At 44.4% G+C, this 27641-nt stretch overlaps 1 protein-coding gene across 5 annotated transcripts; it reads right to left on the reverse strand.

Moving 5' to 3' along the window:
* Nucleotides 1-1477: 1477 nt before the first annotated feature.
* On the reverse strand, nucleotides 1478-27632 carry NR1D2 (nuclear receptor subfamily 1 group D member 2). Of its 5 annotated transcripts, XM_083578043.1 has the most exons (9): nucleotides 27150-27613; nucleotides 18522-18773; nucleotides 17958-18055; nucleotides 15187-15275; nucleotides 14139-14283; nucleotides 11044-11702; nucleotides 9665-9850; nucleotides 7248-7458; nucleotides 1478-4781 (listed from the first exon to the last, which is right to left on the reverse strand). In XM_083578043.1, the coding sequence occupies exons 4-9, from the start codon at nucleotides 15262-15264 to the stop codon at nucleotides 4585-4587; spliced, it is 1476 nt and encodes a 491-aa protein (XP_083434169.1). In that variant the 5' UTR covers nucleotides 15265-15275; nucleotides 17958-18055; nucleotides 18522-18773; nucleotides 27150-27613; the 3' UTR covers nucleotides 1478-4584. The 5 variants fall into 5 exon arrangements, with proteins under 5 accessions (XP_083434169.1, XP_083434168.1, XP_083434167.1 ...); XM_083578042.1 differs by lacking the exon at nucleotides 17958-18055 and having other exon boundaries at nucleotides 27150-27632; XM_083578041.1 differs by lacking the exon at nucleotides 17958-18055 and having other exon boundaries at nucleotides 15187-15299; nucleotides 18540-18773; nucleotides 27150-27574.
* Between the last annotated feature and the right edge of the window lie 9 nt (nucleotides 27633-27641).

Here is a 27641-nt window from a genome sequence, read left to right on the forward strand (position 1 = left end):
TACATGACTCGGATGCATGAATGTATGCAGAATACAGTGGTACCTCGGGTTACATACGCTTCAGGTTACATACGCTTCAGGTTACAGATGCCACTAACCCAGAAATAGTACCTCAGGTTAAGAACTTTGCTTCAGGTTGAGAACAGAAATCGTGCTCCGGCGGCACGGCAGCAGCAGGAGGCCCCATTAGCTAAAGTGGTGCTTCAGGTTAAGAACAGTTTCAGGTTAAGAACGGACCTCCGGAACGAATTAAGTACTTAACCCAAGGTACCACTGTACTGAAGTGTGGTTTGTATGGCATGCTTCCATGTACATGTTCACTGGAATAACACAGTTCATTAGTACTTTATGATGGCCTGTAACATATGCAATGTGCACTTTAGACTATGGTATGCACCAGGGCTGGATTTAGGATTGATGAGGCCCCAAGCTACTGAAGGTAATGGGGCTCTTTATATAGCAGGCAGGGCCCATTACTTACATCATAGGAGCCTACACAAAACACTGTTGCTGTATGTAGCTTTTATTTTATTTGTTTTTTCTCTTACATTTTGGAAATGTACATCCGGGTTTTTTTCCTTTAATTTTTTGGGGGGCCCCCAAGAGAGTGGGGCTCTAAGCTATGGCTTGCTTAGCTTATACGTAAATCCGGCACTGGTATACAGACATGTCTTGCAGGAATTCCAATCTGGTGTGGTGTCACACATTGCAATCACAAAGTGAGATTCCCCCACCATTAACACACAAGTCAACGAGACTTATTTTGGAATCAGCCCAAAGTGTTTTGACTTAAATATGCATAAATGCATAAAGGTAAAGTGACCCCTGACCATTAGGTCCAGTCGTGACCGACTCGGGTTGTGGCGCTCATCTAGCTTTGTTGGCCGAGGGAGCCGGCGTACAACTTCTGGGTCATGTGGCCAGCATGGCTAAGCCGCTTCTGGCGAACCAGAGCAGCGCACGGAAACGCTGTTTACCTTCCCGCCGGAGCGGTACCTATTTATCTACTTGCACTTTGTGCTTTTGAACTGCTAGGTTGGCAGGAGCAGGGACCGGGCAACGGGAGCTCACCCCATTGCAGGGATTCGAACCGCTGACCTTCCGATCGGCAAGCCCTAGGCTCTGTGGTTTAACCCACAGCGCCACCCGCGTCACATAAATGCATGCTGCAGTGTAAATAAATGCCATCCATGTCTTGCAAGCGTGGTGCTTGCAGGACACATAACACAACCTTTGTGCTTAACAGACTTCCTCATGCAATTAACTGAGAGGACAACTCCATATTTGCAACTATCTCCTTAGGTTGACCAGGCAGCGGGGAGGGCCGAAGGCCACACCAACATGCACATATTAGGATGTTGTAAACAAACGTTCATGGGACATTGGTCCAAGGCAACAAATGTTTCACATGTTTTGTCGTTTCCACTCCAGTGTTAAGCTCTGATGGAGAAAAAGATCACACACAAGCAGCAAAGTCTGCTTTGCCAACATAATGCCCATATTTAATCTTTTTAAACATGAAAAACCAGAGTAAAAAAATTCATTTAGTTTCATACAGTACGTTTTCATAGTCTCTTAGCAACATCCCATCTACAGTACTCAAAAGTCTGATGCGAAATATTTCTCAGTATTTAACAAGTGTATAACCAGCAACACAGTAAAGCAGAGCTTCTTTAGATGTAACAAGATCTAACTTTAGAGGCAGCAAATGGCTTCCTTGCTCACTAAGGCCAGATCCTTTTTTACACAGGCATTACCCAGTTATCTGAAGTTTGATGCTAGGATGAGAAAATGCTTCTGTGTGGCTCATCTTAACACCACACCAGTGTGAGGAGTAGCAGTCCAGTGACTCTTAGTGCTACCAGCATAACACAAGTGCTAGGCCCTAGAGTAGTTTTCACAACCTGGTGCCCCTCCAATTGTTTTGGAATACAACTCCCATCAGCATATGCTGTGTGCAGCTTATGGGAGTTGTTGTCCAAATCATCTAGCAGTAGGTTGACAACAGCTGCCTTGGAGACTGCAACATAGAAGAATGTTATAAAGTTGTACAGTCGTACCTCAGCAGTTGAACAGAAGCCGTTCCGGAAGTCCGTTCGACTTCCAAAGCGCGGCTTCTGATTGGCTGCAGGAAGCTCCAGCAGCCAATCGGAAGCCGCGCAAGCCACGCCGGATATTCGAGTTCCAAAAGGAAGTTTGAAAACCGGAACACTCACTTCTGGTTTTCGATCGTTCGGGAACCGAAACGTTCGACTCCCAAGGTGTTCGGGAGCCGAGGTACGACTGTACTTGGATCTTGAATTTGGAAATAAACAATCCCGGAACAACGTAAATCAGGTTCTGTAATGTACAGGAACATGTTGTTTAAATTGAAATTGCATGCATTTATTTCACCACATAATTATCTAATTATATGCACAAATATGGAAACACTCTTTTAAAGCAATAAACAATACTTTACAGTGCGCTGGTTATACTTTTCTAAAGACTTAAAAATAGAATGAAGAGACATTGTATATGTAGGGAGGAAGCTTCTGTAAGAAGCCTAAAAATCAGGGCAACTTTTTTCTTTGATTTTTAAGCAGTGGATGCTAAATGGCTTACCTGTCCTTGATTAATAAAAAATATAGTTACTGAAATACCTGTATTATACCAAGTCAACAATTCATGTTTTGAAAGCATAAGCTGTCTCAAGACATCACCAAGTGGTTGTGCAACTGAAATTGGAAGAATGGGTTGTCTCCTAGTGGTCTCAGTTCTGTGTGCAGAAGACGCACATATTCCCTCTGAATTAGACTGAATTTTCTGAAACAACCTCTTAAAATAAAAAAGCAGTAATACAAAATGCTCCAAAGTTTTATGCTGTGACAGGGCATCAAATCTACCTCCACCATTTAACAGCAGAAAATACTAAACATCTATTGAACCCATAAAGCTGCAAATCTTCACCTAAGCACAATGGGAGATGCAAGTTTGTACCTTCAAGCAATAAACAGTCATGTGAAATATTGAGGTTGTAAACTGGGGATTCAATGCTTTTCTTAAGGAGGAAGCAGAAAGAATTTTTCCTTCCATACTGTGGTAACAATAAGGCCAGTCATAACTTTCTGGCTTATTTTAAATGCCATTGTGTGTTTTTACTTCTTGATATTATAGGAAAATATTATTTTGAGATAGTATCTAGATGCAAAGGAAATCCTTGCGGCTGGGGATTTATCATTGACATTTTAAAAAAGAACATCAAATTTATAGAAAAATAGACCTGGTATCAGACAGACTATCTAACAGACCTTTGTTATGTACACCAAAAAAGGTTTAAGAAAACCTTTACAACTCTAACCTTAATACAATACACTTGGGCAACAAACATACCGCATGAGCCACTGACTGTGTCTGTTTTTTGTTTCCCATTCTCATTCCCATTCAAGCAGCATACAGGTGTATAAAGTGTACAGATTCAAAGGACACACAAACATATGCAATGAAGGTGTTTGATCAATCGTTTCCTTGAAATTTATCATGATTCTCTAAAACTACACAGATTACAAGCTTCATCTGAAAAATTTCCTTCCAGATAAGAGTAGTGTGACCAGCAACTTTAAGTGTCTATTAGCACATAAGAATCTTAGAAGCAATAGATTTTTTAAAAAAAGTCAGCCCAATCCAGTACCTTTAAGTGATTTGACAGATCTGCCATTTCACTTTTGATTCTGTAGGACTTCTCGAAGCAGCGAACTCGGCACACCGCAGTTAACCTGAAAATCTCTATAAACATGATGAACTCTTGAGACATTTGGTTCGGCAGCGCATCACCTAAAGCATTGGTTCCATTGTTCCCATGGGTCAACCACCTTTCGTTTGGTTAACTTCTTCACAGTTGAAAAATATTGTGAAGAAATTATATGCATGTTGTTTCAATTAGAACTATTTACATACATACACTTAAATATATACATACACAAACAATGTATTTCTTAAAAGTCGTAACACGCCCAACATCTCTTCATACTATACATACATACAGCACATGTGTGCTTGTGCTTGGAGCTATCTAATCAGTTTACAATGAGACTTCCCCATGGAGCTCCTGAGCTCCTGAAAAGCAAAACAAATTTTCTGAGCTTCCTACTGAATCGAGATGAGATGCTCAAAGGGGGGGGGGGAATAAACAAATTAAATCCATCTTCAGTTACTGTAGTGTCATTTATCCAAAATTCTGTTTTCTGCATATAGCCATTGTGCATTCTGGTTTATAGAAGAGCCAGTTAATTGGTCTTTACTGTAAGGGTGCAGTAATTAACAGTCAATATCCGTAAGATTGAATGTAACCTCTTCACTTTTAGTGCAAATGGGGCTGTTTTTGGATAATCATGAAGAAATCTGTGGCCATGTTGTCACTGACGGAAAAAACGGTCAACCCGAAACGTTGTTATTGCATGGCAACAGAACATCTATCACACAGACAGCAAGTTCTTCTTCTCCACAAAAGGTACATACAAACAAACATAAATAAACATTTTATAGCATGAAATAACCAGTTAATTGACAGGAAGCAAGTCCATTCTATAAACAAGAGGTAAAAGCCTATGGGTGAACTTTAAAGGCCAGGAGTTCCTCAGAGTGCATGTTGTTTAAGGAACGCAAGTCAGGCAACTTCAAGAGTAGTTTTGTAAATATAGAGGCTTCGTTCGGATGGTTTTTTGTGATTAAGGTCCTAAGCACGCGGATTAGTGTTTCTTGCAATGCTTCCACCGAGTTGACATTTTCTATTCCCGATCGTTCTAAACAACAGAAGAGAACGGAACGGAGACGGTTATTTGGTGTGCCAATTCAACACCTGTTAGTATGAAATTCAACTCTACGTTCAGCTATTTGTCAAAGCATTTGTGTTAGTGGGGATTCAGGGTTGACTAATGAAGAGGGAATACAAACGGAGGCATAAACCTACATACCGAAGCTTTTAGTTAGGTGCCTGTTTTGCAAAGTGCTTCCCAACATCCCTCACATAACAAAAAAATCCTACCCTAATTCAAAAGGGTTGTATTCAAGGTTAGCCAAACTCAGAGTAGACCCACTGGAATTAGTGAACGTGACTAACTTATGTTCATTTATTTTAGTGGGTTCACTCAAAGGTACCCCTGGAATGCAGAGCAGTGTCCCCTAATTTTGTGATGCTATGAACAATCCAGAACTCCTCTTCTTTTGTAGCAAGAGGAATTTTATGAAAAGGGAACAGGAACGAGGACCTGTCTGTTCTACTTGCCAAGTAATGGGGCCACTTTATCTTCTGCTGTACAGCTCTGCAGCAACTAAGGGTTCACCCACACTTACCCTGTAATTTTTAGGTGTTCGATTTTTTAGGTTTCTTCTTTTGCCCCCAGGAAACCACGCTGTTTACTGATGAATCAGAACAAATGCCAATGGGTTTTCTGCATATTAATGCTTCTTCCAATTCAGCAGTAAACAGTGGGGGGTTTTTTTTCAGGGAAAGTGGCAGGACAAAGGAAAAACCTCTTGGACAGTGCCTAGAAAGTATGGGCAAGCCTTTTGTCTGAAATACGATGTTCTCTGGTGGGGCACCCGGGGGACCTAGGATAGTGTGGGTCTCCTGCTTCATGGGGAGAAGATCCATAGGTGGAGAAAGGTCCATGCATGAAAGCATTCTCCTGTTTGGACTACTGCAATGCCCTCTACGTGGGGCTACCATTGAAGGTGGAACCTGGAAACTACAACTAATCCAGAATGCAGCAGCTAGACTGGTGACTGGGAGTGGCCGCCAAGAACACATAACGCCGGTCCTGAAAGACCTACATTAGCTCCCAGTACATTTCTGAGCACAATGCATAGTGTTGGTGCTGACCTTTAAAGCCTTAAAAGGCCTCAGCCCAGTATACCTGAAGGAGCGTCTCCACCCCCATCGTTCAGCCCGGACACTCATGACCAGCTCCGAGGGCCTCCTGGAGGTTCCCTCACTGTGAGACGTGAGATTACAGGGAACCAGGCAGAGGGCCTTCTCGGTAGTGGCACCCGCCCTGTGGAACGCTCTCCCATCAGATGTCAAGGAAATAAACAGCTATCTGACTTTTAGAAGACATCTGAAGGCAACCCTGTTTAGGGAAGTTTTTAATGTTTGATGTTTTATCATGTTTTTAATATTCTGTTGGGAGATGCCCAGAGAGGCTGGGGAAACCCAGACAGATGGGTGGGGTAGAAGAAGAGTTTGGATTTTATATCCTGCTTTATCAGTACCCGAAGGAGTCGCAAAGCGGCTAACATTCTCTTTTCCCTTCCTCCCCCACAACAAACACTCTGTGAGGTGAGTGGGGCTGAGAGACTTCAAGGAAGTGTGACTGGCCCAAGGTCACCCAGCAGCTGCATGTGGAGGAGCGGAGACACGAACCTGGTTCACCAGATTACGAGACTACCGCTCTTAACCACTACACCACACTGGCTCTCCGTGTATAAATGATAAATTATTATTATTTATTTATTTATTTATTTATTATTATTATTATTATTATTATTATTCTCCTTGCATGCTACAAAAGCCTCTGCAGCTGTTCCTTCTCGGTCATTAGTGCTCTGTTGGTAGATGGGGCAGAAAGGAGGCACACCAAGGTGGATTAGGAGATGCTTCCATTCCACGGGATTTGGGGAGGTGATGGAGGTGGAGAGGAAGAAGTACATCAGACCTGGAGTGTACTTATTTTTCTTTCCCATTAGGATTAATGCGAGGGGAAATTGTAAAAACAAACAACCAAAAAGCTGATGGCATGAACGCACCTGACATGCAAGGGTACGTTGGTGCGATTTCCGCAGCATTGCATGTCAATGTATTTATTGCTTTCTCAAAAAGCCTAAAGCGATTTGCAATAAAGAAAAACCTTGACGCTTAACATAAAACAAAAGAACAAACAGTAAAAGGATAAAAATCACACATGAAAAGTGGCCACAAAATGAAAAAGTCCTCGCAGGTGTGGCGAAAGAAAAACTGGCATCAGAACAGAACAGAAAAATAAAGCACTTGAAAATCTGCTGTTGTAGAAATTCTTCCACCCTACATCAATGACAGAAGGATATAATTCTCAGGTGCTCTGAAGAAACCCCTACTTATTTATAAAAATAAACAATACTCCCCAACCCATTAGCTAGATTTCTTTTATTCTGAAAAGACAACAAAGGCGCCGATATTAAATCTGGAGATATACAAGAATATTTTATTCCATGGTATGGATTAACTTTCTTACCAGCAGACACAAGGACCACAGCTGTAAACAAGCTCATTTCTTCATCACTAAGGTTCAGGGCATTTAGTTTCTCACTAAACTCAAACATGGAGTTGAGCAGATCACCAGCTCCCATCGAACGCAGATCGTCCACACTGTATTTCTTTCCACTAAGAAAAGTGACAGTGCGATCCTTTGCATCAAATAAGGATGCAAACCGTACCATTAAAACCTACCCAAAAGAAAAGAGCAATTAAAAAAGATTAGACCAATCTGCAGGACATTAGGGATAAAAGAAGTCAGTGTATAACACTATACATTGATAATGTTGCTTGTCTGACAGCTGATGAACAGGTACAATTGCTTTTCTAAACAGAAGGAATGTTGTTTCTGTACATGAAAACAGGTTTCCCCACAAAATGACCAGCACAGAAAACTTCCTGCATCACCAACATACCTCCACCTGCATAATACTGTCTCTGGCTCACAGCCTACTTTTATATTACGCATTTGTTTATAAATCACCCTCCACGATTTTCTAAATACGGACACTATACAGGCTAAAATATTCTCACAATAAATGTCTGAATGAGATGAGTTCGCTTATACAAACTGATTTCAAGCAAAAACAAAATAAAATTAAGATTTAAAAAGGTAATACAGAAAGGAGTAGAGTGGAACCTTGGTTTTTGAGAGTCTCGGAAGCCGAACGTTTCGGTTTTCGAACGCCAAAACCCTGAAAGTAATTGCTTCCGTTTTCAAACACGCCTAGGAAGTCGAACGGCTTCCAAGCTGCGTTTCTCAATTTTCTCAGTTGAGTTTTCCAACCGCCCATTGCGCTTCGGTTGTCGAATGTTTCGGAAGCTGAATGGTCTTCCGGAACAGATTACGTACGACAACTGAGGTTCCACTGTATTTTGGCTTAAAAAACCAGAAACAAGGAACATTTCCCTGCATGTCCTGCTCCCACATTTGCAGTCTGCTCTTGCTCTTGAAAAACAGGGGGTTCACCATACTTAGCTAATTGGGAATTATTGGCCTAGATCATTTACCAGAACGGGTTTTAGTCAAAAACCAAAGCTTACATCATTACATTTATGCTCTGGAGAGAGAACATGCTAAGTTTGGTTGAGCATAAACTCACCCACAATGTCCCTTGAGGGGGACGGGGTAGTGGTGTCATAATAATAATAATAATAATAATAATAATAATAATAATAATAATAATTTATTATTTATTCCAAAGCCATCACAAATTACTTTTAGAAAATATTTCAATAATAATAGTAATTTATTTATTTCTACCCCACCCATCTGGCTGGGTTTCCCCAGCCACTGTCGGCAGCTCACAACAGAACATTAAAAACAGAATAAAACTTTAAACATTAAAAACTTCCCTAAACAGGGCTGCCTTCAGATGTCTTCTAAAAGTCAGATGGTTGTTTATTTCCTTGATATCTGACAGGAGGGCGTTCCACAGGGCGGGTGCCATTACCAAGAAGGCCCTGGTTCCCTGTAACCTCACATCTCGCAGGGAGGGAACTGGCAGAAGGCCCTCGGAGCTGGACCTCAACAATTGGAGTGGAGACACTCCTTCAGGTATACTGGGCCGAGGCCGTTTAGGGCTTTAAAGGTCAGCACCAACACTTTGAATTGTGCTGGGAAAAGTACTGGGAGCTAATGTATGTTTTTCAGAACTGGTGTTATGTGGTCTCAGAGGCCACTCCCAGTCACCAGTCTAGCTGCCACATTCTGGATTAGTTGTAGTTTCCAGGTCACCTTCAAAGGTAGCCCCATGTAGAGCGCATTGCAGTAGTCCAAGCGGGAGATAACTAGAGCATGCACCACTCTGGCGAGACAGTCTGTGAGCAGGTAGGGTCTCAGCCTGCGTACCACATGAAGCTGGTAGACAGCTGCCCTGGATACAGAATTGACCTGCGCCTCCATGGACAGCTGTGAGTCCAGAATGACTCCCAGGCTGCGCACCTGGTCCTTCAGGGGCACAATTACCCCATTCAGGACCAGGGAGTCCTCCACACCCACCCGTCCCCTGTCCCCCCAAAACAGTACTTCTGTCTTGTCAGGATTCAACCTCAATCTGTTATCTGTTAGGTGATTCAACACAGTCCCACATCTAAGGCTACGTCACACTGACATTCTGTAAGGGTAAGAGGGTAAGAGAACTGAACTCATATTTCTGAGGGGAAGAACAAGCCAAAGTAGCAGTAGTTTTGTGCAAAGATAACCTCTGCCAAACATTTCGGACGACTGCTGCAGACAACTACCAAAGTCATCAAAATAGCAGCGCTAACTTTTGATCCATTTTTAACCGACAAGGCTGCAGGGGGGAAGAAAAGGTCAAAACAAAATGAATCTATTATATATATAGCACGCCACAGCAAAACATCTGCAATACATTCAGTTAAGATAATATTCACCTCAAAGGTTCCAGCCTTCAGAAGGTTTACTTGGTCATGCTGCGAAAGGTCTCGGAAGCCTGGGACACGTTTGGCAAACTCCACCACTTCCTTCACAGCAGGAGTAAAGCTCATGGAAAATTCTTCCCAGACTTCATGACCAGACTTATTTGGGTCCACAAAAGGAGTCTTGTTCATTGGGCAAACCTAGATATTTATACACACAGTCTCAATATTCTATGCCAAGCAAACTGGCCAAGCGATTTCATAGTTTCAAAAATCTTCATAAGTTATTACAATAATAGGAACATCAACAAAATATAGTTGGAGACTAGGTACTAAAGGTGTGAGGCCTGGATTAAAATTAAATATGTGTTACGATCCACAGTACAGTTTAATGAAAAAATATTATTATGAAAGATTCATTTCCAAGACTCAGCAATTTTTAAAATCAGAGCTTAAATTGATTGGCTGCATCTTGCTAAAATCTGTGTGTGTATTTGATCTATCTTCTGCTTTCCAATGCACATTAAAAACTTGGCATACAAAGCATGAGAGAAAGAGAGAAGCTTAAAAGTTGCATTTAATTCTAAAGTAAAAATACTGTGAGCCTGATCACCAAGTTTTCGGTGAAATATGGCAGCTGGTTAAGTTTCACTGACACTAATTTTCCTAGCAATTCGCAATTCATTAGATGACAGTTAAGTCTTATTACCCAACTGACTGAATTCTATAAAGGGGGGAGACACATTAGAGCGCCTTAAGGCTGCTTTACACATGCTAAACAAGTTTTAGCATTACAACAATATGCCTAGCCAAGGCTTGTGTTTGAGCACTTCTCCCTCTTCTGGAGCCATTGCGGGGAGTAGTTCACTTCTGCTTCCATTTTTGATTAACCAGAGTTTGCCGAGTTGTGACAAACTGTGGTTAATTTTAACTCTTGTTAGCTGAAACAAGGCAACCTCATGCCATAGTTTATGCAGCTGGCTACATTTCGAGTTTGGATAGCACAGCAAACTGGGATTGATCAAAAAACGAGAAGCAGAAGCTTCCCAAGATTAGAAACAAACCATATTTGGGGTTGAGGTTTCATAAAATATACCTCAGTTACACACAATAATGGCAGACATTTCCCACTATCAGTCATTTTCCCAACCATACTTTTCTTTTCAATTGGAAAGAGGTTCTTTTAGCGATGGGCCAATTGATTTTGGCACCCAACAAAACTCAGTAATCTCCCTCTCGTATTTTTTGTTGTTGTCATTACCCTAAGTTTGTTATTTCACTAAACAAGGTGGTCCCAGGGAGAAGCCACTCCCAGCCCATGTGACTAGTCTGAACCTACGCCAAGTAACAATCCCTCAGAGAACTGTGCAAGAGAAATTAAGAATTAGTTGTACCAGGTGCATCCTTTCTCCGGGGTTGCAGGGGTAAGCATTCATAGACACATGCTGAGGAAAGCCACTTTCAGGCCTACCATTGCAACTTTTTGAGGCGGCGCCATTAGCAATGTTCACCGAATGGCTGTTTGTAAAGCAAAGGTTACTACGCCCATTTGGATAATGCATGTTGTTTCGCCCTTTGTGTTGTCCAATGAAATGTTGTTCATTCCCACCATGGTGGGCGCAGCTTATGCCACTATTATTGGTTTCGCTACCACCACTGTATTTTAGGTTTCTCTCCATATTCTGGGGCTGCCCAGGAGTGGGAGGGTTTTCGGGTTGCTCCTGGTTGTACATAAAGGTATCTTTGTGGGCTCTGGTCACCATGCCAATCACTTCTTCCTTAGCAATGTCAGAGGGGGGAGGGAGAGGAGGGGGGAGGAGGAGAGCAGGAGAAGGAGAAGAGGAAGAACGGCCGCCGGCGTTTTTCTGCTCTTCTTGCCGTTTGGCGCTCAGCTCTTCTTGAGGCAGCAGAAGCAAAGGTTCTTGGCTCTCTTTCGAGGCTTCGCTGGACAAATGATCGCTGAACTGGGTGTTCATCATAGTTTTCATGGCGCTTTGCATCTCAATCAACATCCTCTGCTTCTCACGTTTAGGAATCCGGCCAAATCGAACGGCTTCGGAAAAGGAACAAAACCAAAACAAGACTCTTTAGCTACACGCGGGCTGACAAATTCTAGCGGAAATGCTGTACAAGCAAACAGAACTCTCCTGCTTCAAAAAAAAAATCAAAACACAGAATCACATGCCACTCGGTGCTTTTTTTACTGGAGTACACAGTACAGGCACCTCTTTTTTGTTGTTAAAAAGTATGGCTCTTACTGTAACAACTTCATAGTAAGTACCAGCACTTATTTTTGGTGGGGGGGGAAGCACTGATGCCACTGAATAAACCAGTGAGTGTATTTTTGACAGTAGTTCTCCAAATAAGGACTAGGGGACTATGATACCTGTTCTCTGAGCCCAAAGCAGCTTCAAATGTGTGCGGTTTCTCAAACAGGAGCTTCGACTGCAAGGCCAAACAGAAAACTGCTTTTGAAAAGGGAAGGTACTTTTACATGATTACATGAAAAGGGAGGGAACTTTTACATGATTTGCTGGTTGAATTGACCCATATGGAACCCACCTTGCAGCCACATGATGAAAGGCAGGTTATAAATGCATATACAGTGGTACCTCAGGTTACATACGCTTCAGGTTACGTACGCTTCAGGTTACAGACTTCCCTAACCCAGAAATAGTACCTTGGGTTAAGAACTTTGCTTCAGGATGAGAACAGAAATTGTGCTCCGGTGGTGCGGCAGCAGCGGGAGGCCCCATTAGCTAAAGTAGTACCTCAGGTTAAGAACAGTTTCAGGTTAAGAACGGACTTCCGGAACAAATTAAGTACTTAACCTGAGGTACCACTATAGTAGTAGTAGTAATAATAATAATAATAATAATAATTTATACACCGCCCATCTGGCTGTCTTTGCATAAAGTTGCAGGAGGGCCGGAATTCAACTCTCGATGGCTGTGTCTGGAAGACCTTAATATATTTTCGATTCGACTTTGGGGGTGTGGGGGGGGGGAGACACACCTTTTGCATTTAGAACCATTAATATGAGTCTTGAGTTAGTGCATACTTGTTTGGCCGTAAGCCACAACAGTATGAAGGTACTTAACCTGAGGTACCACTGTAAATAAATGTCATAAAAGGAGGCATTCCCTGGGCTTGAAGAAGCCTAAGGAACTTTACCAGAGGAAGCAGCCCATATTGGCTGCCCCTGTTAGCAATGTGTTTACCCAACTTGCAGTGGTAAGAGATTGCTTTGACTTCCTTTCCCACAAACACAAGCAATAACACGATGCAGGAAGCAGTTTTCATGCCACAAGTGGAAGATGTAACAGCTGTCACTTGTGTAGCTAAGAACAAGCTACAGCATCATTTTAAAAAGGCATGGCCGCTTACAGTTTGGCAGCTCATGTAAAATACAAAGACATGTTGGCTTGAGAGAGAAGAAAACCAGCCCCTTATGCTGGTCTGCCAATATGGGGAAAAGATGGTGTCAAGCAAAATCAGATTCTGGTTGGACAACCACTATTACTGCCTCCCAGCTGTAGGACTGGTTTGCATGTGTTTCCTCCCAAGGCCCCTTAAACCCTCAATCCCCTTAGAAATTGATGCATATTGTTTCACCATTTCCCATACTTTTCCGTGTACAAGACTAGGTTATTTTCTTTAATAATTAGTCTAAAAAGAGGGGGTTGTCTTATACATGGGTAGTGCATAGGCTGGACGTTTGATTGGTTGCTGCCGAGGCTGTCAGGCACTATTGTGCTTGTTATTGGTTGCTGCGTCAATGGGTGGTGTTGATTGGCTGACGCTTCGGCAGTTGGGTGGGTGATTGGCAGCTTCTGCCGGCAATGGGACAGACGGGAGGCGGATTTCGTGACACGTGCGGGTGAGCAATCTTCAGCAATCCCCCCTACAAAAAGCTCAACAACTCTGTGCCATCTCCCCCCATTTTCTTAAATTTGAGCCCCCCAAAATAGGTCTTATACATGGGGGCGTCTTATAAACGGAAAAGTACAGTATATTGTCCATTCTCAGTGTAATGAATACAGTTTATATCACGGACAGAAAGCTCATTACCAGGCTTCACATGCACTACCTCTGTAATCCTTACTGTAATCCTGTATGCTCAGTCAGTATTTTCCCAATTTTGCTTCCCCCCCAAGGGAAGGAGCGCAATAAAAAAAGTAGCAGGTTGTCATTAAGGCATCTGATAAGTTCATGATTAAGGTGACATTTGAATCAGTTTGCATGTCACACCATTACTCAACACCAGGGTTTCCCAAACGTGGGTCTGCGGCTATTTTTTGGACTACAACTCCCATCATCCCTTGCTAGCAGGTCCAGTGGTCAGGGATGATGGGAACTGTAGTCCAAAAACAGCTGGAGACCCAAGTTTTTTGGGAAAACCTGCTCTAGACCAACTTTTTATAATTAGGTATGAAAAGCACTACAATTCACCTTTTTGAAGCTAACTGCTCTCAATATAGAAACATACCATCTCTTGACATCCCAACCGACAAACATTTTTTGAACCGGCACTGCTGGCACCTGTTCCTATTCATTCTCATTATAGAGCAGTTATTATTCTTCAGGCACTTCTTGTATTTGATATTCTGCTGGATGCTTCTTCTGAAAAAGCCCTGAAAAGGACAAGCAACTGTTAAATTTCAAACCACCTTTTTTTTTTGCAAGCAATTTTCAAGCCCCATCAACAGAAACTTGCATTGTAACCTGGAATCTGGCTATGATGACAATACTATGCCAACTGACGTCCCCAAGCAGCACCTTTTGAACCAAGCACATTTCAGTAGTGCTTTTTTTCTGGAGGTACACATAAAGGTAAAGGGACCCATGACCATTAGGTCCAGTCGCGGACGACTCTGGGGTTGCGGCGTTCATCTCGCTTTACTGGCCGATGGAGCCGGCGTACAGCTTCCAGGTCATGTGGCCAGCATGACTAAGTCACTTCTGGTGAACCAGAGCAGCGCACGGAAACACCGTTTACCTTCCCACCAGAGTGATACCTATTTATCTACTTGAACTTTGATGTGCTTTCAAACTGCTAGGTTAGCAGGAGCAGGGACCAAACAATGGGAGCTCACCACGTCATGGGGATTTGAACTGCCAAACTTCTGATCAGCAAGTCCTAGGCTCTGTGGTTTAACCCACAGCGCCACCTGCATCCCTGGAGGTACACATACCCCTCAACATTTTGTGAATCTAAGTTTGGCCTCATTGAGGGGCACTATTTCAATACGAGTAGGAAAATGAGAGTACCCCAAAATATTTTTTTAATAGAAAAAAAGAACTGCATTTCAATATTCCTAGTCCTGGACATTGAGATCCCCAAAAGGATGGAAGGCCACAATAACAAGACTTGCTTAGGAGATTCTGGATAGGTTTTAAAGCTTGTAGGGTTAGGGTTTTAGAGCTGCAACAAACATTTGCTTCCGCCCACTCCCCAGGTACATCTGCACTTGTCCCTGAAATTCAATTCACCAACTGCTCCAATAAGATATTCACATTATAAAATTATACTTCACCTTGCACCCCTCACAGGCATGGACCCCATAGTGGAATCCTGAAGCAACATCTCCACAGACTTTACACAGCAGGACCATGCCATTAAATTCTATAAATAGAAAAATAAGCATTACTACCTAATAGAAACAACACATATTTGACTTGCATTACATTCTTTTTGTTAAGAGGCAAATTCCAGTATACCTGAAGGAGCGTCTCCACCCGCATCGTTCAGCCCAGACACTGAGGTCCAACTCTGAGGGCCTTCTGGAGGTTCCCTCACTGCGAGAAGTGAGTTTACAGGGAACCAGGCAGACGGCCTTCTCAGTAGTGGCACCCGCCCTGTGGAACACCCTCCCATCAGATGTCAAGGAAATAAAGAACTACTTTTAGAAGACATCTGAAGGCAGCCCTGTTTAGAGAAGTATTTAATGTTCAATATTTTATTGTGTTTTTAATATTCTGTTGTGAGCTGACAAGAGTGGCTGGGGAAACCCAGCCAGATGGGCGGGGTATAAATTATTATCATTATCATTATTGACAAAATGGGCATAAAATGAATTCCACACGCCTTCCCACTTAGTTGATTCCCTCAACTAAGAAACAAAATGGTATCTAGGCCGTAGAGCGAGGATTCCCAAACTTGGGTCTTCAGCTGTTGTTGGACTACAACTCCCATCTGCTTAGCAAGCGGGACAAGTGCTCAGGGATCATGGGAATTGTAGGCCAACAAGAGCTGGAGACACAAGTTTAGGAAACCTTGCTTTAGTAGTTGGCCTAGGGCAGGAGTAGCTAACCTGTGGTTTTCGAGATCTTGCTTTACTACAATTCACACTATCCTTGACCATTCAGATCACTAAGCTGGGGCCAATGGGAGTTGGGGAGTCTAATGACCATAGGCTGGCTATGGTCACTCAAGAACTGAGCTATTGGCCCCAGTCATCATGGCCAATGGTTAGGGTTGATGGGAATCTTACAATATCGAGAGGGCCACAGGATTCTATCCCTTGCCTTAGAACCACTCTAGGAAGCCTGCATAGAATAACCATGCATGTGACCATCACAGAGATGCTTCCCCACTTGGGAACTCCTGTAAAAAAGAAAAAATCTTGTCTCTAAATTTCCCTCTGCGTTTTGCTGTCTTCAGCCTGCGTGTTTTATCATAGTACCATCACAAAATCGTAGCACCAACACAAAATTTCAGAGAACAGCAAAGAGATACATCTGCTTTGTGACAACCAACCTGTGAGCACTGCAATATGTTGGTGCCATCATATAGTAAACACACTTTCACAAATGTGTAGGATTCAAATGCTGGCCATGATTTGTCATATGAATTTTTTTTTAAATTACCCTGAAGTTATTTGAAACCTGTATGCTAGGGCAATCTTTTTACTACCAAATGTGTATGTGTGTATATATCCATAGACAATATTTATGCACATATACATATAGATGTAGATACAGTGGTACCTTGGTTGTTGAACTTAATCCGTTTGACTCCCGGAACCGTCCAAAAACCAAGGCGTGGCTTCCAATTGTCTGCAGGAGCTTCCAGCACTCAACTGGAAGCTGCGGAAGCTGCATCAGACATCCTGCTTTGGAAAAAAACGTTTGCAAACCAGAACAGTCACTTCTGGGTTTGTGGTGTTTGGGAGCAGATTTGTTCAGGAACCAAGCCATTCGACAACCAAGATACCACTGTATACACACAAATATACAGTGGTACCTCGGGTTGCATACGCTTCAGGTTACAGACTCCGCTAACCCAGAAATAGTACCTCGGGTTAAGAACTTTGCTTCAGAATGAGAACAGAAATCGTGCTCCGGCGGCGCAGCGGAAGCAGGAGGCCCCATTAGCTAAAGTGGTGCTTCAGGTTAAGAACAGTTTCAGGTTAAGAACAGACCTCTGGAACGAATTAAGTACTTAACCCGAGGTACCATCGTACCACCAAATTGCAAACAAAGAAACACCCTGGGTGCTGACTTTATCAATGATGAAAATCTTGTTATCCGTGAATCATGTTGGAAACAGTTTCCAAGTAGAGTCAAATACAGAATCAACAGTTAGGAAGATTAGCAACCATTTCAGCACCAAGCAAACTCGAGGAAAATTATTTCTAGTTTAGCTCTACAGATAAAAACCAAGTTGCTGCTGGCCCCTGGGGAAAAAAACACAAAACCCAAACCAAACCATGTTCTATTACAGTAAACCGGGATTTTACACTGGGATTACGTTCTGGGATAGCAGCCCAAGCCAAAATTGTATACACGCAACTCTCAATTTGTGCAGTGGCAAAGCACACACTTTTCCCTCAGAGATGCCTCTGTTTCAAAAGCATTGGTTAGTAGGGGATGGGAAAGACCTTAGCCTGAGATTGGGGGGGGGGGAGCGCTACCAGTGAGATTAGGCAGTATTGGGTGAGGTGGACCCAGTATGGAATACGGCATCTTATATTCCTTCTACATTTAAAATAATATACACAGAAAAACTTGGGTGCTGTTACAGATTGAATCTAGCACTATGGAAGACAGAATCTGCGGATGATGAGTTTTATTTTGGTGTTCCCACTACTAACCGTGTACAGCACGCTGCCAAACGTTTACCTACTTTCTGTTCGGTAATTTGCTTCGAATTTACTGTAAGCAGACAATTAGCTGTATAAAAGCAACCTTTTATACAACTGGAAGCCTCGATGGCCTCAAAATGGGGAAGGTTGCTTAACTGGGATGGTTGGAGGGGGCAAGTCTGGGGGTCCTTTTATAGTCAGATCTCCACTTTCAAACTTACTTGTGGACCACAGGACAACATGGCCTGTTGGCACCACTTTGCACTGTGAGGCAGGAGCTCCAGTTTGCCAGAGGTTGAGAACCAGAGCTACAGTCTATCTAGAAGGAAGGAAGTCAGAGGTTAAGCGCTGAATGTTAAGTGCTACAGGCTCTAGGCAGAAGGGTGCCCTCAGGCCGCAGACAAATATACTTATTTAGTGTGGACAACATATCAACTATCAATTCAGGTGTTATGTTTGCCAGTCATGGTTTGGAGACTGGGAATTCCCAATGTGTTTAGAGGCTTCTTCCTCCAGCTCCTTCCTTTTAGGTTTTGCTATAACCATAGCATGCCCTTATGCCTGAATCAGGACTAAATATGGATAGTGCTAACTAGGAGAGTCTCCAAACCATGGTTTGAAGAATCCTGATCTGTAGTCAAACCCAGACCAGCCCCAGTAGCAAAGCATAGGGGAGAAGATGGAGCTCTATGCACATTCCCTCCCATTCTCCCAACCATAGACTGGCAACATGATGCCTGAATTGAGCCTAAACAAAAGCAGAGCTACTACAAATGAATACTTACTTGTAAGTCCACCATGACCCTTGGCAGTTACACTTGGCTGGCTGGCCTTAACGCGGTCATCTAACTGGTCATTCTTTGGTATTCCATCAGAGCCTTCTTTGCTCTTGCTGCTAGAGCTGCCGTCTGAAGAGGAGCTGTTTGGTGACTGCGGTACAGGTGACGAGGAGAGGAAGCTGCTCTCCGATCCCTCGCTGTGGCACGAGGCAGGGCTAGAGGCTGAACTTGAAGAGCTGATGTAAGCAATCACACCACCTGTCGAAGGAAGCAGGAATACGTCTACCAGATCACAGATCTACTTTACAACCCACTTCCAGAAGTCTTTCCCACACCACATGTAAACAACCCCCTGTTCCAAATGCCTTTCTAGTTTTCAGAATCGGATCACGATACATGCTATAGCTGTCTTGCTTTTAGCAATATGTTCCGAAACAAGACGCAGTTTATGAAATCAGTTAAGAATGGAAAGTAGAAAATGCAAGCATTTGATAGCTTTTGTTTCTGAAAGATTGGAAGAAAGGGAATCGGTGGGATAGACTTGTTAAGTATTCTATACGATTTACGCTGTATGTGTGATGTTCCATTATTATTTTTATCTTTTTGTTTGTAAGCTGCTTTGGGATTTATATGAATAAAAAGCAGCATAGAAATAGAAGAAAAGAAAAGACAAGACAAGACTTGAGATTGCAGGTAGATTTTCCTTTTCTTTCATGTCTATGAGACAGCAAGCTTAAAACACGTGCACAAGTGTGTTGACAGAAAAGCATTATAAAAGTGTAACAAATAAATAATAGATAACTCTTAGCACCAACAAAAACTATAATCCTTATTTATTTCACATGTATCACGTTCTTCCACTCAAAGGAGCTCAGGGGAGCTTGCATATGGTTCCTTAACAGGCTCCATGGCGGGTTTAGCTGCAGCCCCATTGTGTACTGACAGGCCTCCCTCTGGGCATCAAAGTGGCACGGTCTCAAAAACAACAAAAAGGAAGAAAGAAGTATTTTCATCCATGAAGGATGAACAGAAAGAAAAACATGGAGCAATTTGCTTGGCGCACCTCTATAATTCACCAGGGACTGCCGCTTTTCGAAAGACAAATGGGTATCTCTACAAATAATAATTCAACAATGAAAGCTTCTCCCAAAGAACCCTGGGAACTGTAGAGAGCCTTTTGTTCAACAATCATAGTTCCCCTTCATAGAAGTACAATTCCCTGGGTTCTTTGGAATGAATGAAAGACAATCAGGGACAGATACTCCCCCCAAGGGTAAATTTTTCACAAGCACATAAATAAACTCAGGCTGCGATGGTCTCAGAACTTACTCTGAAGAAGTCCTATGGTCAACAATGGGACGACTCCAAAGCAAGTGGTTTGATCATTGTGGCCATTGGTGCCTGCATCCCCCCACAGGCTTTCTGCAAGGATGCAGGTTCCCAAGTAACTTAAGTGCTTTTGAAAATTTTACCCGATATTCTACCTTGCAAAATAAGAGTGAATGTTCTAGCCCTGAGAGATGCATCTTCAGTCATACATGGAAGGGAGTCAGTTTGTGTGTTGAAAAAGATCCCCATTTCCAGGTCATATGACAGCTGCATAACCCCCCAGAGAACACAATCCTAGAACAAATGAATATATATTTTTATAAAAATGTACTTTTTGAAACCAGCTTGCTTCTCACCCTCATTTTTCCAAGTGAACTTACATATCTTGCAGCTTTAAATTTTTTATTGTTAGAATTCTGTCTTAGTTTCTCTCCCTTCATTTATTATTATGTGGAAAAGCCACTTTCCAGTGATTGCAAAGGGGGGAAAAGAAAATTCTGCATTAGCAGAATTTCAAAACCTACAAATGAACTTTCCCCTCTCTTGGAATATACAAGTCCCAAGTCGAAGAGCCTTATTTTAATTACATTTTCTGTGAAGACACGAGACTGGCATTCTACTTTAAGATTATTGTGGGTGCCTCCAAATGGGTACTTATCATGGGATTTGAACTCACCACACATGCATGACTACAATTTGGAGGGCATCAAAGTCTGTTCCCCTTCCCGGGGGACTTTAAGGAGGACTTCCTCTTCCCGAGGGAAATAAAATAAAAACAAGAAACCCAAAATCATGTTGCCAACAAACCATTTGCTGCATTAAATGACCGGTAAAGGTAAAGGGACCAGTGACCATTAGGTCCAGTTGTGACCAACTCTGGGGTTGCGGCGCTCATCTCGCTTTATTGGCTGAGGGAGCTGGCGTACAGCTTCCGGTCATGTGGCCAGCATGACTAAGCTGCTTCTGGCGAACCCGAGCAGCGCACGGAAACGCCGTTTACCTTCCCGCCAGAGCGGTACCTATTTATCTACTTGCACTTTGACGTGCTTTCAAACTGCTAGGTTGGCAGGAGCAGGGACCGAGCAACGGGAGCTCACCCCATTATGGGGATTCGAACCGCCGACCTGATCGGCAAGCCCTAGGCTCTGTGGTTTAACCCACAGCGCCACCCGTGTCCCACATTAAATGAACATGCTTGCAAATTCAGCCCCACAACCCAACATTAGCTGTTTCCTAAAGCAAAGACTGGTGCAATTGTGTCTGTGTGTGGGGGGGGGGGACCGACACACACCTAGGTCTACAGCTACTATCATATCATACAGGCTCCTTCACAACAACTGATGTGCAGGAGCTGATCTTGCAGACTGAGCCGAATTTCTCTAGGTTCCTGCAAGTGCCAGAAAGAAAAATCACCCCCATTTTCAGGGCACGCTACCGCCGCCCTTCGAATAGCTTGCAACATGGTGACAGCCACCATGTGGCATTTGTTATGTGTGAATCAGCCCCAAGGCAGCAATCGAGAACATGCTTACTTGAAACTGAGATCAGGCATTATATTGAAGGCTGTTGCTTTTGTGTTAATGTCTCTGTAACTGCTTTCATGACCTATTAGATTCACATTTTATCAGTACTCTACAGCAGCATTACTAGGAAGTATTTTTGGGGAGAAGAGAACAGGTAAAATGTATTTTCAGAGAGCATGCTCCCTCTTACATTCATGCTCCTAAGTAAATGCGCATAGGTTTGCAGTCTAAATGTCCTTCAAACATTGTGATTCTCAAGAATCCTTAAGAAAATATCTTCACAGTGAGATTACCCTCCACAAAGAATAATTTATAAAATCATGGCACAGTCCTAACCTCTTCACATATGCCAGGTTAATGTTTGTCATGGGAAATCTCTAATTCATAAGTAACCACGATAGTACCAATGAAAGAAGTAGATTCAGGCCGCAATGAAAATTACGTAAGGCTTAGGGCTCCATAATTATTTATATTTAAGAGAATTATTAGCATTCCAGTGACGCATTTGGTAATGAAGCTTTGTATCAAAGGAGAAGCCCCATTTCAAATAAAACATGAAGCGCTTTCAAAACTTTCAATGGCGTTCAAATTTGGACATATATAAACCCACATCCTATCAGTGTCATGTGAAAAATGCTACTATTATGTGTGAAAAGACATTGATACATGTGCACAGAATAATGCAAATTGTTATAATTATAGCTCACTGGGCATGTGCTTTGCCAGGAAGTCATTACATAACCTACTAGCATAGTCTCAATATCAGTTTAGTAAGGAAGTTTAATATACATATAAGCAGTCATGTGTAAATGTGTACAATGACTCAGGCAGGGAAAATGCTTAACAACCTGCACACAGGCTAAATAATAAGAAGCATGGAGTTGGGACTTACAGGGCAATGACCCCCCCTGGAAACAAGCAAACATTTACATCCCCAAGAATCTCTATTAGGAGGGGTGCTGTTTCATATTCACAAAGGATCTTGCTCACAACAAATCGCTCAGGGTGATGAAAACGAGAGAGAGAGAGAGAGAGGCAGGCCATGAAGAGCTCTAAAAGGATTTGTCCAAACTAAATGAATGGGCAACAAAACAGCAACTGAAGTTCACGGTTCACTTTAAACGTAGAATGGTGCACAGGGAAGGGTGCAGAGAAAATAAATTCACACATACACAAGAGGGGACCTTAACTGGGTGTGACTAGGATCCTAGGAGGGTCACGGTAGATAGCTTTGTGAAAACATCAACTCGATTTGCAGTAGCAGCAAGAAAGGCAAACTCCGTTTTTAAGGATTATTAGGGAGAGAAAATAAAATGGCCATTATCATTGTACCTTTCCATAATGCTTTCTCCTTTGCTCTGTACTTTTACAAGGTGATTCCACCCCTCCTCCTGTTTCCCTGTGTCTATTTTTAGGGACCTGTCAAGAATGCTTTTTGTAAAGCACTATGTACATTCACACAGTGCTATGCACATCCATAGTGCTGGATTCAGAACGCTTTCTTTTTAGCGGAGGGAAAAAAGTTGGCCAGGACAGAACACGAACATTACATTGCTATGACAAACATGTGACTGGTGTAGAGAAAGCAAATAAGGACATTTCTCTCTCTTTCTCGCAACACCGCAATTTGGAACCACTTGATTACATTAACTGACAGTGCATATAAGGCAGAAAGTACATGGAATGCATAAATAACACAGGGGATCTGCTGTCACAAGATGTGATTGGTGTTTACTAGCTAAGACGGCTGTAAAAAGATTAGACCAGAAATGAGGAATGTATGGCCCTCCAGAAATTTTTGGACTACAACTCCCATCATCCTTGACCATTGGTCATGCAAGCTAGGGCTGGTGGGTGCTGGAAGTCCAACGTTACGTGGAAGGCTATAGGCTGCCCACCACCCTTGTGTTAAGACAGTTTCATGGAGGATAAGTCTACCAGCTGTGATAATCTAAATCAGGGTTTCCCAAACTGTTTTTGGACTACAGCTCCCATCATCCTTGGCCACTGCTCCTGCTAGCTAAGGATGATGGGAGTTGTAGTCCGACAACAGCTGGAGACCCAACTTTGGGAAACCTGGGTCTATAGTCAAGAGTGCTTCCGAATACCAGCTAATGAAGAGGGGGGAAACCCATAAACTATCATTGGCCACTACTGGAAACAGGAAGTGGAACTAGATAATTCTGATCCTGAAATTCCACCAGAGTGCAGGAGCCTCTGGCTACAGAGTCAGCTAGAAGGAACAGCACTTTGGGGGTAGGAATAAAAGGAGCAGTTTTCTGACCGAGTGAGTTAGTTAGGGCTGGATTTAAGATGAGAGTTGGGCTGGATTTAAGAAGAGGAATAGGATTAGATTTGAGATGTTAGACAGGTTTCAGGTTGGGCGACCGGGAGTGAGATAGGGAGAATTGGTTCTGAGTTAAGTTAAACATACACAATGAGTTGATTATCCATAGCGAGAGGACAGAGACTCATAGCTTGGATAGGGAGACCGGGTTGAGGGTCTGGGTTGAGGGAAAGGGATACAGACAGGAGTGTTCTGGGAGGGCTGAGTTTGAGTCAGGAGAGGTAGATCCTGTGGGAATTCAGGCTACCTGGGTGTCAGTGTAGCCAGAAGGGGAGAGTTCTTCTAGGTACTAGACAACTTCCCAAACCAGTAACAAAAGATGGGGTGATTCCTTAGGTCTGTTATACCATTTAGAAGACCTCAGGTATGGGATGGTTAAGAGCAGGCATCCCCAAACTCGGCCCTCCAGATGTTTTGGGACTACAATTCCCATCATCCCTGACCACTGGTCCTGTTAGCTAGGGATGATGGGAGTTATAGTCCCAAAAAGATCTGGAGGGCCAAGCTTGGGGATGCCTGATTAGGAGAGTGGGTAACTAAGGAAAAGTGCCCTCGCTCATGAACCAAAGTATTTAGCTGTGAAGGAAGCGGTATGGTGCTTGAATGTACTTAACTGTAATATCTAAGTGACAGAAACTGAGTTAAGCATTTTAGAATCTATTCTGGAAACCTGAATATTTAACCACATGAAGTATACCAACTGATTTCTAGTAACTGAAGTTTAAGAAGAGTTGTGTCTCTAATATTCTGTTTAAACCTGACACATCTTAATAGTTAAAATAAATTAATTAACTTCTATCTGAAAGAATGCATTTCCTTACACACTTGGCTTCATGAACTTCCTTTTGTTTAATAAAACATTTCTTGTTTGTTTGATCAACTCCTGCCTGAGACTCTAAATCATTTAAGTTTTCCCCACCAGATAATCTGTGGTAAACTGTAGAAATTTGTGTAATTGGTGTACCTTGAGGCGGTCGCACTATATTTAATTGGGGGCAGTTAGCAGGAGAGGATCCGCCCCATAATTATTTGGTGGTATTAAGTGGCTTCAACCTTGTTAATTGTTTGTTGCTATCTAGGAGACCTACCAAACACATTTTGAAGAGAACCTGATTGCTATTATTGGGCTTAAAAGCCTTTTCAAGTCATCCAACATCTCCCCCTGGCTCAATCAATTTATTTGTATGCACCTTTGCAAAGTTAAAACCATGCTCAAGGCAGCTTATGACATATTTTAAAAAATTACACAACTACAAACATAACAAAAGTAATCATAAATACTGAACATCACAAAGTTCATTGCTTTAGGAAGTTGGTACATGTTGTTATATAATCAGTGTTCCGCGAATTTTGCCAGCTCAGTCTATTTTATTACAGGGATTTGGGGAGGGGGAATTTCGTAATTTCCATCCCTTCCTGCCTCCTTCGGCTTCAGGACTGTGGAGGAAGCAGCACTTCCCCTCTGGTCCTTGAATAAGACTTTTATAAAACACAACACCGTTCTTATCCTCCTAGCCTCAGGCAAACTGCCCAACGTCCGTAGTTATTATGTAAGTCCCTCCGGAATCCGTTCGTGTTGCACCACCTGACTTGCCTATTCCGTGAGCTCAGCCATCAGGGAAGATGACTCTCCTCCGACCTGTTACATTTCGAGCGCCGTGCACATGGGTCGTCTGTACATGTGAGAGAGCGAGGCGGTCGGTGTCACATGGATGCGCGCACACAGAAGAAGCTGCACCAATAGCCTGCCTCGATTTCCGTAGCATTAAGGCAGCTGCGGAGCAGCCGGCAGAGGAAGAGGAGGAACTCAAGCGTCCCTAAGGTTCAGATACCCGATGAATGCGCACTAACTAAAGAGTAAACCGAGCACAGGCTTTACTTCCGAGTAAAAATACGCCAGGGGGGCAGCCCTAAATCTAGTAAAAATAAATCTTAACTGAGGTTCTGTCCCTCCTTACGTAAAGCCTGCCCCCCCAAACATGCACCTATGGCACCCCCTATTTTGGGGACGAGGAGACACGCGCGCGCGCGCCTCTTCCTTGATCCGATTCTCCATGCAAACGTCGCCGCATTGACCTTGCCATTGACCCGTCTACTCGGAAACTATTCATTGGATTCAGTGATGCTTACTCGCAAGTAATTGCGGTTGTTTCGGATCGCAGCCTCAGGCTAGGCGTTCCTCCTATTATTCCATAAAAAGGTGTGTGGGGGGGGATTAACATCTGGGGTAGCAGCCACGTGTAGGGCCAGGCTCGCTCCTGGGTAGCCACGGAGGAGGATCAGGGCGATCCTACTAGATCTGTCTGAACTCAAAGAGGGGCTTGAAGGCGCGAGGATCGCGGCGCTCCCCGGCTTGCGGCAGAGCAGCTTTTGCAAAAGAACAGCGTCAAAGCTCCGCCCCGCAACCTCGAATGCACTCGGATCTCCCGAAGCGGAGCGAGGTCGCCTTGGGGCCGCGCCTGCCTCGCAAGGCGGCTCCTCCTATCCGGCAAGGCTGGAGAGGGAAGAGTCCCCGCCTGGCAGCAGAAGGAAGGGAAGGGAGATTCCCAAGTCTGCTGGGCGCAGTTTTGCAACGCGCCTCCCTCCTCCTCCCCCTCCATCCGCTCTGCCGGCTCCTGCCTGCCTGCTTCCCCACGTGTCCTTTCCCCGCGCCGCCCCCTGGATGTAGGTCACCAAAACAAGGGCCTCCCGCCGCCGACTTCACGTGTCTCTCCACGCGGTAGCCAGCAGGAGGCGGCCGCCCCGTCCCGATTGTGTAATCCCCGACGTCACAGCCAATCAGCGCGCAGGCGGCGCCGAACGTAAACAAAGCGGCGCACGTGGCTCGCCCGACGGTCCATGTGAGCGGCTGCTTTTGAGAACCGGCCGGATGGGAAATGGATGGGCGGCCGGGGAAAGAGAGAAAAGGCGACGCGGGAAACCCTAGACGCCGCCGCCTAGCCGAGTCTCCCCGCACCCCGTCCAGGGAGAGGGGAGTCCAATCAGCCCCGAAGGAGGGAATAAGCCCCTCGGCCCCGGTTTCCCGCGCCGGCCGCTTCCTGCCTGCATGCAAAGCTCCCGATCCTGACCTCAGAAGCGCTTTCTAGGGGGCGCGCGCCAATCCACACCGCACCCATTGCATTGCACGGGGTTGGAATGACCCTCGGGGTTCCCTTCCTACACCACGGCGCGGTAAATTCCAGGGCAGCTTCGCTTCTGCCGCCACCGCAATGCCCAGAGTAGCGCGCACATTCCGCGCAAGAAAAAGCCGGTCTTTTTTGTGGGGGGCAGAGCAGCAAGAGGCTGAAATGAGGGGTGTCGTGACCCTCCGGGATAAGGGGAGGGAGGGAAGGAAAGGACTTTCAAGCCTGATCCGCCTTTCTCTCCTCCCTACTCCGCAGTCATCACTTCGGATCTCTCTTCTGACCTCCCTTACAACCCCAAAGCCTCACTTACCTGCATTGACCTCCATGGCGTCCCCCGATTTCTTCCCCGCAGCTGCCTCCGAGAGCCGGGATCATTCACCGACGGCTTTCCCGGGCTGCTGGGGCGCCTGCCTGCCTCGCTCTCCGCTTGTGCCGAAAGAGCCGCTGCGGCAGCTGTGCCCAAGCGAGCCGCGCCCGCCTCCCGCCTTCCCCCGGCTGCTGCGTGGACGCGCCTCGTGTGTGCGAGGCGGGAGGAGGCCAGGCAGCCGCCGCGCCGCCGTCGAGCCTTCCTGGGGAGATGGCTTGCTGGGCTGCGGCTGCGGCTGCCGGCTCCTTCCTCCTCCCCCTTCCCCGCACGAGGACGGGGAGAGTCACCGGGAGGGCGGCGCCCACCACGTGCCTCGCCCCGTCGCCGCCCTCGCCTTGCCCACTCGCGCGCCGTCGGAACAGCCGCTGCACCGAGCGGCGTCCCAGCTCGCCCCGCCTCCCCTTCCCGGCCGGCTCTTTCAACCCAGTGACACAC

This window comes from Podarcis filfolensis (genome assembly GCF_964270895.1).
Source record: "Podarcis filfolensis genome assembly, chromosome: 12".
NCBI lineage: Eukaryota > Metazoa > Chordata > Lepidosauria > Squamata > Lacertidae > Podarcis > Podarcis filfolensis.

Excerpts from the sequence above, each read along its gene's own strand:
- NR1D2 (XM_083578041.1), bottom strand. Across the intron at positions 14,284-15,186 it reads ATGCCTGTGAGGGGTGCAAG|GGCTTTTTCAGAAGAAGCAT; the intron begins GTGAAGTATAAT and ends TGTCCTTTTCAG. Across the intron at positions 4,782-7,247 it reads TGTGGTCCTTGTGTCTGCTG|AACGATCGGGAATAGAAAAT; the intron begins GTAAGAAAGTTA and ends TCTGTTGTTTAG.